Consider the following 12,109-nt stretch of genomic DNA (forward strand, 5'->3'; position numbering starts at 1 on the left):
CAAAGGGGTCAAGGATCAGTTCAGTGATCAAAAGATCAACAACAAAAGAGTAACCCGCTCTGATACCACTTGATAGTTTTTAGACCCCTTAAAACCAATAGATTTAACCTAGGTAATTAGCCAAGTTGTTACTTAGTCCAATTTAACAAGTCTAGGTTATCACAATAACAAAGATCAAATCATGCAAAGCAGCAGAAAATAAATAACACAAGATATGATCACCCAAGAAACCAAACCGGTAAAAACCTGGGGAGGATTTGACCTAGCTATCCTCAAGGTAAACTTGAATCCACTATCTTGAAAGAATCGAAGTTCATACAATAAGACTTACAAGCCCCCACGCTCGACTTCTTATTGCTACCAACCAGTAGAACTTACTGACACGACCACGTGCAAGCTTTGAATCCACGGACTCCTTCTTTCTTGGATTCACCACCAGATACAAGCACACCCGTTTGTGTTTTCTTTAAACTTCAATGGCAGCAACTGATTTGATCATCAAGGTGTAGATAAATATTCTCCTTGAAAACCTTAAGCTTGTGTAAAGGAAAGCTCCTCTAGATCTCACAAGAGATTTACACAAACCGCAATATGAGCAATACTAAAACGTGGTTAGGGTTTGCCTTTTATACTTTGGACAAATAGGAAACCCTAAAAACGTTTTAAAACAACTAGGGCTGAGTTGGAAAATTCTGCAGAAAAAAATTCTGCCCGAGCTTTGATCAATTGAGCCTAAGCTTCGATTGATCGAGCCAGGCCGAGATGCATTAATCTTTTCTGCATTAAGCTCGATTCCAACTTTACATAAACGCATAACTTTGAGCAAGACTAAAACACTTCAAAACACATTATTTTGATCATGATTTGCCAACAATACAAATTAAAGTTCTAAATACATAAAATCCTAAGTCTTTAGAACCTAACACCACTATTAGGTCCTTATTATGTATGGTGACGTTGTTAGACTAAGAATCACCAACACAAAAAGAGAGAATAAAATGATTTTTTTTTGAGAAACTAGAATAAAATGATTTAACGTAACAATAAATGAGGAATCTCAGTATTTATATACTCCTCATGTCTCTTGGGAAAAGATATGTCTATTTACAAAGATATGCATCTTATCTAAAAGACACACAATTTCTGTAAATAACTTACTTGAACACTTAATTAATTATCTACTGTTGGTTGGTGAAGCAACAACATTCACCAAGTTGGTCTTATTATATAGGTGAGGGTGCATCATATTATGGTATGATCACCTATCATTATTATTTGCTAACAAAATTGGGTTCCGTTTGCTTTGTTTTTTTTATTTGAATTCTGGTATGGGTATGAGAGTGACAATAAGAAAGAGAGTGAAATGAATAAAAAATGAATAGTGTTTAGTGTGATGTGAAAAATAATAAATAGGATGTTGGATAAATTGTAAAATGGTGTTTTAAAGTAGATAAAGTAACTTTTTGGTATTAAAATAGGCTTTTTTTTTTTTTTTTTTCCCATTGCAAATCTAGTTGTTAATGCTCTAAGACAAAAGGTGAAAAGCTAAAAACTAAGAGTCTGTTTGGTTTGTCTTAGGTTTGTATTCATTTTCTATTTTCATTTTTTGTACTCGTTTTTGCACTCAAATCTTGTACTCATTTTTTTTTTCCAACTCATATTTTTGTTTGGCATTAATTTTCTACTATTGTTTTCCCTAATTTTTTTTTCTAACAACCCCCAACGGATACAAACATAGAGGAAGCCTTTGGCAGTTATAATACGTGCTAGAAACCATTTACCTCTTACAAACTAGTAATAATTAGAGCAGATATGCCTGAAAATATACAACACACAACCATGGATCTACCATTAGATTTCAGCAAACTAACCCCCTAAACACCTTAGATTCACCATCAGATATGCCTTAAAACAAATAACCACCATATCCATTTCAACAAACCAATCCACAAAAAAACCACCACACCCAAAAGGAGTCCACCAGTGAGCATTGCCATGGATCACTCTCATCGATTGACCACCACCAGCATTAAGAGAGAGAGAGAGAGAGAGAGAGAGAGAGAGAGAGAGAGAGAGAGAGAGAGAGAGAGAGAGAGAGAGAGATTTTGATAGGACACTTTACTGTTAGTGGGACCCATGAAATTGGTTTTTTTACGAAAATGACACGATATTCACTTTCAAGAAAATGAAAACGCCCAAAAATTGTATGCTGTTTTTTGAATATTGAAAATGAAAACTGAGTACAAAAAAAAAAAAAAAAAACTCAACTAGTGTTTTTTTTTTTTTTTTTTTTTTTTTTTTTTTGTGGTGGGTCCCACAAAAAGCTGAAAATAAAAACTGAAAACACCACATTTTTTCTTAAACCAAGCACCCTCTAATATTTTTACCAAATAGACTCTAAATCTTGTGTTTGACTTTTTCAACTTTTAATTTTGGTAACTTTAGTGGCAGAGCCACATTGAGATTGAAGGGGGCCTTGGCCATCTAAAATTTTCGGAAAAAAGAAGAAGGAAATATATATATTTTTTTGGGGGGGGGGGGGAGAGAGAGAGAGAGAGAGAGCGCTTTTGATAGGACAACTCACTGTTAGTGGGATCCACATAATTGGTTTTTTTACGAAAATACCATGATATTCATTTTCAAGAAAATGAAAACGCCCAAAAACTGTACACAATTTTTTTAATACTAAAAATGAAAACTAGGTACAAAAAACACAACCAAACCAGTGTTTTTTGTGGTTGGTCCCACAAAAATTGAAAATAAATACTGAAGACTCCACTTTTTTTTCTCAAACCAAACACCCTCTAATATTTTTACCAAATAGACTCTAAATCTTGTGTTTGACTTTTTCAACTTTTAATTTTGTTTACTTTAGTGGCGAAGCCACATTTAGACTGAATTTTTGGAAAAAAAGAAGAAGGAAATATATATATATATATATATATTTTGGAATTATCCTAATTAATTTGAAACTTTTTAAAGAACCCTTATTGTTTTGGTTACCCATACTCGATAATATGCATATATAGATTTAAGAAAGTCTAAAAATAAATATAACTTTCATTTAAATAGAATACAATCCAATTAGTGATAAATATATATGTCAAAAAATTGCAATAATTAGACATTTAACATCTATAAAATGAACACAGAAGTATTTTAACAATTACCTCAACAAATAAAAGAGATTTTTTTTTTTTTTTTTTACAAATATAGATTTAAGAAAGTCTAAAAATAAATATAACTTTTATTTAAATAGAATACAATCCAATTAGTGATAAATATATGTGTCAAAAAATTGCAATAATTAGACATTTAGCATCTATAAAATTAAGGTCAAAGGCTTTGTTGATCTGCTGCAACACTAAGTCCACCACACAATTGCAGAACATTTTGATCAGTGCTCACACAGGTGACTCTCTCTCTCTCTGTCTCCATTTGCCTTTCTTCTTCTTTTTTCTCTCCAATTCTTCTCTCCTTTAGGCTACATTGCTGTAGTTCCGTGATTTACAATGTAAAAACTAACAAAGCTTCCATGTGAATGTGTAAATAATAATGACAAACTAGACTAGACAAGACAGACAAAGTTCCCCAAGCTTTTGGGTAGGCCCTTATGTAGCTATGCCCCTAACCGCCTTTGTTACCCCACTTTCCTAATTACCAGATAATGCACTTTTCTTTTCATTTGTTTTCTTTTAATTTTCCTTGTAATATATTATATGTTATTACAGTTATATATATATATATATATATATCTCATATGGCATTATAAATGTACTTGATTAAAATATACTACTATATAACATTTAATTTATTGATGAAATAATATAACATGTATTTAGTTGTTTTTTATTAGAATTTTTTATGGGTCAAAATTTGAATGATTGTTTGTCTTTTATTTTGCAATCTTTAAATTATTAGTATTTTTTTAATATTTTTTTTTAATCTCAATCATTTTATTTAATGGGTAATAATTTATTTTGATAAATCTAGGTTCATTAGTAAGTTTAGGACTATTGACACATTCTTGAAATGTATATTGATTATTAAATTGTATTATACATTACTATTCTAGATTTCATACACACACAAAAAATTAGTTGTCTAGTTTTATGTATGACTTCCCCAAAGATAAATTCCTAGTTCCACCACTGGGTTACTTTATAAAGGAAAAGATTAAAATGGATATGTGACAAGGTGTAGGTGATAAAAAAAATAAAGTAAAACACTTAGTGTTTCTATTTTATGCTTTATCAAGTATTGAATGTCATGTATTTATCCTTTTTTTTAAAAAAAGTAAAAAAAAAGGGGTAACGCATTTTGAGTGACAAAACATAAAGTAAAATAACAAAGTTTGGCTTTAAATAGGTTTGAAATTATCTTTCCAACTATTATGTGGTTATATGACTATTATCTATACATGTGTATTATTTAAACAAGTCACTTGACTCATTACAAAGGTTATGTGACTAAAACTACATATATGTATAGTTTTTTCAATTGTCACATAGTGAGTTAAAAGAAGATTGCTATAAATTGGTATGAAGCAAAACTTTTTTAAAAATAAAGTACTTAGAGTGGGACTGATAATTCTCGTATAACAATCTATCATGATGTTTATGACGAGAGTTCTCACTTTTGTTTCTTTTTTCCATTTTACTCTGCTGTAATTATTGCCACTTCTACATTAATTATCCCTTTGTTTAAAACTCTAAACATTTACTGCCTGAAATTGTTGGGAAGATTGATTAATTTTTTATATTAAATCATTTGCAGGCTACCAAGACACAAAGCAATTATGGCATACACATACACTACTCCATGGCTCTTGGTAGTGGCTGAGCTTCTAATACTAGTCTCTATAACCGAAAGCAAAGTTCCAGCCATCATAGTTTTTGGGGACTCAACCGTGGATGCAGGAAACAACAACGTGGTTCCAACCCTTCTCAAGAGCAATTTCAGGCCTTATGGACGTGACTTTGCTGGTGGTCGCCCCACAGGACGGTTCTCCAATGGTCGCATTCCTCCAGACTTCATTTCTGAGGCTTTTGGGCTCAAACCAACAGTACCCGCTTACTTAGATCCTGCGTATAATATATCAGATTTTGCCACTGGAGTTTGCTTTGCTTCTGCTGGGACAGGCTATGACAATGCAACTTCTGATGTATTAGTAAGTATCAAACCAAACCATATCTATCAACCTATGCATAAAATAAATAAAAAACCATGCAAAGAGCTTTTTAGCTCAACTGGCAACGCTTTTAGTCTGTTTGGATTGAGAAGAAGTGAGGGGGAGTAGAGTAAAGTAGAGTCGAATTAGCCCAAAATTAGCCTATTTTCAGCTATTTCTACTCTATTCCTCTCCATCCCCATCCAAACGGACCCTTAGAGTTTCTGAAGGAATCCCCTCTCCATTGTAACTATCAAGTTATCCACTTTGTGACATTATTTGTTGGTCCCTCCTCTATTATTAATTAATACTATTTTTTTTTTTAATTCTACAAATTTAGGTTCTAACTAGTTGAGAATTATCTTCTCCAATTCATTAGGTTGCAATTTATATGACAAACCATGTATATTATTTAAATGAGTCACATAATTCATTTAAAATTTTTGCGACTAAAACTACATATTAATGGTTTCTTCAATCATTATATAATGTGTTGAAAGAAAATAGCTCAAACTGATTTGGAGCTAAACTTTTTCCTTTTGTTTTTGTTTTTTTACCTTATAAAAGATTAATTGATTTATACTTTTCTTATGAGTAATTAATACATACTTTTTGTTATTCTAATTTGTCAATGCGTGTGCATGAGAAAGTTATACCAATTTATAACTTGTGCTTCCTTAATTTGCAGAAAGTGATACCAACGTGGAAGGAATTGGAGTACTACAAGGAGTACCAAAAAACGTTGAGAGCCTATGTTGGTAAAGACAAGGCAAATGAGATTTTGAGTGAGGCCTTATATTTGATGAGCCTAGGAACAAACGACTTCCTAGAGAACTATTACTTATCCCCTAAACGGCAATCTCAATTCACAGTCCAACAGTATGAGGATTTTCTCATTGGACTTGCTGGAAATTTCATCAGAGAACTGTATAGTCTTGGAGTTCGGAAAATATCACTCACTGGACTTCCTCCAATGGGGTGTTTGCCACTGGAGAGAACCATAAATATTTTGGGTCAAAATGAATGCGTGGAGAAATTTAACAATGTGGCGCTGGAATTTAATGGGAAGTTAAATGGTTTGGTGAAAAGGCTGAATAAGGAGCTTCCAGGGCTCAGATTACTGTCTGTAGATGTATACAAGATTCTTGATCAAATCATCAAGAAACCTTCTTTATATGGTAAGTTCATACTCCTTGTACTTACTGTAATTTGGTTTTACTTTTTTTTTTTTAGTTGAATTAATTTGGCATTACCTGTTTATGATTGTGATTAACAATGATATTCCTCCCTTTTTTATAAGTAGGTAATAATTTCCCTTTTAAGTATATTAAATTAAATGACTTTGGATTCTCAAAAAAAATTAAATACTTATATTTTTCTCTAAATATAAAATGTAATATTTTTTAATTAGTTATTTGAGTTGTTTAAATAATTCACATAAACAATCTTATAAATAAACACGTATGTAATAAGTTGAAAAAAATATTCTTCTTTATTGGTTTATTAGAGGTAATCTTTGTTCTATATCTAATATCTTTCCTATTATTTGGTTGAGGATGAGTGAAGGGGACACACATATTTTTCTTGTTAGATTTTTTTTAATAAAAAATTTAATATATGGTCCGAATCAACGATTATATTTCATTGGGTTAGGACTTAAAAGAGACCAAGGAAAACCCATATCCTAGCTCATGACTTACATCATGTTTTGATATATATATATATATATATATAAATTGGAATGAGATTGGTAGATTATAAGGACTGGAATACAATGAAATGAAATATGATATTTTTTCTTAAAAAAATTAAAAAAAGTATGATATATATATATATATATTAAGAATTGAAAGAAAATAAATATGTAGGTTAGGGAAATATAAATATATCTATCCAATGAACTCTTCTCCCTCTCACATGAAAGAGGAGCTGTAGTTGAGGACTCTACACAGACCTGGTTCGTGTGAAAGTAGAGACTCGCCGCATGGCGAGTTATGGCACAAAATTGTGCCAAATCATGTATCTCTAGCATTACTCTCATGAATAATGCAGAATGGGTTTGTGTGAGAGTAGAGTGGAGTCACATGGCGAGTTATGGCACAAAATTGTACCAAATCATGTATCTCTAGCATTACTCTCATGAATAATGCAGAATGGATTCGTGTGAGAGTACGGTGGAGTCCATAACTTCTCCTTATTGACCATTGAGAGAGATTTACAACTTGACACTATAGGGGAGAATGGACCTTTACCATAGGTGATGGACATATGTCCACATCTCTACCATCATTGTTACTCTTTTCCTCCCCTGAATTAGTTAGTCACTCATTACTAGTCATAAATAAAACCATATGCAACTAGACATAAAAGAAGTTGTTTATTCTTTCTTTATGTATTTCAATGATGAAGGAAGAGCGTGAATATTGACTATTGTCTGTAAAGAAAAAAAATAAAGAAAATTTGATATTTTAATGAAATATAGTATAAAATAGATAATTTGATGTGTAATATTTTGCACGGACTAATGCGAATGTTCTGTGCCCCAAATTTAGAGCCGGCTCTACTTGCTATATTAATCCAATTTGAAACAAACAATACGTGTTAGGTTTTGTTTTTATTTTATTTTTCGTCTACTCGTAAGTTCTTCAATTATAACAAATATGAAATTCGTTGTGGATTGGCAGGATTTGACGTTGTAGGAAAGGGATGCTGTGCTACAGGCAAATTCGAATTGAGTTACCTCTGCAATAAGCTCAGTCCGTTTACTTGTTCGGATGCGAATAAGTATGTCTTTTGGGATGCCTTCCACCCTACAGAGAAAACAAATCACATAATTGTTAATAGTTTTCTTGATAAGCTTCTAGCATATTTTCGTTGATTACTTTCATCCAAAAATAACAATAAATAAATAAAAAATCTTTGATTTTTGTTGTGGTTGATTACCATAATATCTCAATTAAAGTATTTATTTATTTATTTATAATGATGGATTTCTTTATCTATTTGTTTGGTTTTAGATTTTGTCCTTATTCTATAATATAACAACAATGGCTCTATTGTAATTCAACAATAGAGGTCCAAATCCAATGGCAATTGGAATCTCGACGTGATTTTATTTATTTATTTATTGATCTAGCTAGACCTGAATTTTTTTTTTTTTTTTTTTTTTGGGTGTATTTATCCACTGAAATGTTTGAGCCTAAATTAATGAGGAAAGATTGGATCTGATGTCTAATTGCATTAGACCCATTACGATGGTAACACGTGTGCATTTTTTGTCACATCTCATTATTTTAATGGATTCAGTGCATTGGACCTAAGCTAAGTTCATTAGTGAGAGTGTGAGTACATATTAGAGTGGGAAAAAAAATCTACAGTTCTAATTCAAACGAAGCTATCAAGAAAAAAAAAAAAAAAGGTTATTAAGCTAAAAGTTGAAGCCAAGGGATTCTGTATTAAAAAAAAAAAAAAAAAGTTCAAGCCAAGGAGGAAATATTTTTTTGGCAAGAGTGGAATAATATAATTATTTACATATTTTCTCAAAGTTTGGTTTAAATTACACATGTAATTTAAGCAATATATCACTAATCAATTTTACATTTTCTTTATCAAAAAAAAAAAAAAATTACATTTTCTTCTTACAGCTTCTACTCAATATTTTCAAGTGCAAATTATACTTTTCTATCCTAAACTATCACCTTGATTATACTTACCTTTTAAATTATCAAAACGCGCATGATTGACCCCCCAAAGTTATAATTTTATTTCAATACCCTTCCTACTGTTTGTTTTATATGAATGATAAAGGAATTTATATGAGTGATAAATTATGTACATCAAAGGCATCATTCGCCACGTTAGCACTTCCTCAATAATAAAGTGGATTAGTCTGTTTATTAGACCCAAAAAAAAAAAAAATATAGTGTCGATACTTGATTTACATCCAACTCAATGCCATGATTTTTTATTTATTTTTGTGCACGTGCTCCCCCCCTAATCTAAGTTTGAGCAATAAATTTGCAAGCCATAGATATTGACTCGGGGATTCTTTTATGCTTAAGGAAGGTATTAGCAACCACATATATAATACATAAAAATTTTCAAGTATGATGGGAAGAATTGGCTAGCTGGGTAGTGTCATTCTTTTATCATGTTGTGTGTTGTGGACTTTTGCGGGGATTGGCTCCATGTAAGTCTACCTATATATGTGTGATGCTTTCGCTTGAAAAATAAAGCTTAAGCATTTTTAGTCTACCTACCATTTTTAGTCCCTAAACTAATTAATGCCTGACATTTAGGTCCTTTCCGTCACTCAACTAACGGCAAAGGTTGACGTGGCTGACAGTGGAATAAAAAAATAATAATATAATCACACACATTAATTAAAATAAAAAAAATAAAAAAAAAAAAAACTCATTAGTTTTTGGGAAGAACATGACTGTTAATAATCTTCATGTTCTTCTTCTTCTTCAGAACATGAACTTCATGTTCTTCACCAAATCAAGACAAACTCAACCGGCCAACATTCATAATCTATCTCAACATAGAAAATTCTAACACTTTCAACATTGAAACCTCTAGTAAATCAAACCCATAAATCCAAGAAATAGACCCATAAACCTATAACCAAATAATCTTTCACGTTCATTCATACAAGGTTCATAAATCCAAGACCCACAAACTATAAATACAAAACTCACCATCCTTGACCCAAATCCGCCATCAACAACACCACCCCACCGATCAAACCCATTTCCCAAAGCAGCAAACACCACCATCATCGTCGCCCAGCCCCATGGAAACCCATAAAAAACTGATCAAACCCACACCACCATTGTTGATCAAACCCAACCCCGGAAACCCAGAAAAACCTAATCAATCCCACACCACCATTGTCGATCAAACCCAGCCTCGGAAACCCATAAAAACCTGATCAAACTCACACCACCATCACCAATCAAGCTAGAAAAACCCAACCCCATGAAAACCCAGAAAAACTTGATCAAACCCACTCCACCATTGCCGATCAAACCCACACCACCATCATCGATCAAACAACAAAGAGGGAGAAAGAGCCGGGTTTTGAGAGAGAGAGAGAGAGAGAGAGAGAGAGAGAGTCAGAGATTAAGATTTAAGAGAGAGTGAGGGATTGAGAGCTTGAACAAAGGAAAAAGAAAAAGAAAGATACAAATACAAACATGCACCATGAGAAAGAGAAAGAGAAAGAGAGGATTTGGAATTGAAATGGAAGAAGAAAAGGAAAGATCAGAAATTTATACAAAGTAGGTTTTTTTAAAATGGTGGAGAGAGGACTCAAGGGCATTGATGCGTTTTTTTAAATCTTCGATATTTTAAATTTCTGGGCAATCAAACATGTTTAGTGAAGAAAATGAAGAATATGAACAGTCATGTTCTTCCCAAAAACTAATGATTTTTTATTTATTTATTTTAATGTTTGTTTTTAATTTAATTAATTAATGTGTGTGATTATATATATTTTTTATTTCACCGTCTGCCACGTCAGTTTTTGCTGTTAGTTGGGTGATGGAAAGGACCTAAATGTCAGGCGTTAATTGGTTTAGGGACTAAAAGTGGTAAAAACAAAATGTAAGGACCGAAATGGAAAAAGTACAAAATGTAGGGACTGAAAGTGCATTTACGCCAATTAGTAATTAAAAACATTACATTTTCAAGACCTTGACTCATGGAAACTATAAACATATTAAATACTTGTCTACGTTGGAGAATTAAAACATAAAAGTTGATTGGTATCTTGGTCTGATGATAAAAAGCTATCATTGAGAACGGACATCATAGGTTGAAATTTTCTCAAAAAATAAAATAAAAATAAAAACTAGATATTCCTTAAAAAAAACCCCAATTATATGTTATTTTACTAGATAATAAAGACATTTGAACATAGAACGTAGAACATAGATGACATGTGTCACCTACGTGGCTATTACATAATCTACCCTTTGCTGTTGCATTATTCTACTTTTACTTTTAGTGGGTTGTACAACTTTTTTTTTTTACCCCTCTTTAGGCCTAAATTTGTTTTCCCCCTTTTAAAGAGTGTGAGGGAATTTCACTAGCAAAATGAATTTGGAAATTGAAATGTTCTGAGAACATTTTTTTTTTTCATTTGGCTTGCCTCTCATTTTAGACATGTTAACAATTCAATTAGATTTGCCAAAAAAAAAAAAAAAAAAAGCTTGGCTTATCTCCAGTACTTTTTTAATTGGAATTTCCTATTGTTTTAATGAGAAATTGCCACATCATCCACTAAATAAATAAAAGGTGGAGATTAAAACCCACTACCACTTGCCATTGTATATTTAAAACAAAAGGACATGTCCAGTTAAAAAAGTACTAGAGGTAAATCAAACCCAAAAAAATGCCATTATAAATTGTCAAATAAGTTTGATTGCTGAGAAAGCATTAAGCATCCATCAACTTTTTCCAATTATATTTGGCAACGGATCATTTCAATATTAGAACACATGATTACTAAAATGAAAGTTATAAGATAATTTTTGACAAATTAATTCAAAATGTGTACTGCAAATTGCATAGGACATTGACAAGTATCAAGAAAAGCATAGAGAACTATAATGAATTTATTACAAACCAATGAATTATTATTATTTCAAAACTCTTGTTAACAAGACCCATATATTATACTATATAATAAATTTGTGTCTTAGAAGCCATAATTTTGTTTTTCCTTACAATTGGTTGTTTTCTCTTTGCTGCACTCTACTTGCAGCAAGTAATTATAAAATAGTTTGGGGTGATTTGAGAGTAGGAAGAATTTTTATGCGTGTCTAGTGTCTTTGTAGACCCGTTGTGGCTCTCCTTTAATTTCATATTTGTAATGAATCTCCTTTTATGCCTAAAACAAAATAAAAATAAAAAACTAGGAAATTTATTATTAAT

At 31.6% G+C, this 12,109-nt stretch overlaps 1 protein-coding gene across 1 annotated transcript; it reads left to right on the forward strand.

Annotated features, from left to right (window-relative positions):
- The first annotated feature begins 3,329 nt into the window (after positions 1-3,329).
- LOC115957979 (GDSL esterase/lipase At2g04570-like) lies at positions 3,330-8,087 on the forward strand. Its single transcript, XM_031076338.1, has 4 exons — positions 3,330-3,412; positions 4,777-5,170; positions 5,859-6,348; positions 7,855-8,087. The coding sequence occupies exons 2-4, from the start codon at positions 4,799-4,801 to the stop codon at positions 8,046-8,048; spliced, it is 1,056 nt and encodes a 351-aa protein (XP_030932198.1). The 5' UTR covers positions 3,330-3,412; positions 4,777-4,798; the 3' UTR covers positions 8,049-8,087.
- The last annotated feature ends 4,022 nt before the right edge of the window (positions 8,088-12,109 follow it).

Source organism: Quercus lobata, chromosome 8 (genome assembly GCF_001633185.2).
Source record: "Quercus lobata isolate SW786 chromosome 8, ValleyOak3.0 Primary Assembly, whole genome shotgun sequence".
In the NCBI taxonomy this organism is placed as follows: Eukaryota; Viridiplantae; Streptophyta; class Magnoliopsida; order Fagales; family Fagaceae; genus Quercus; species Quercus lobata.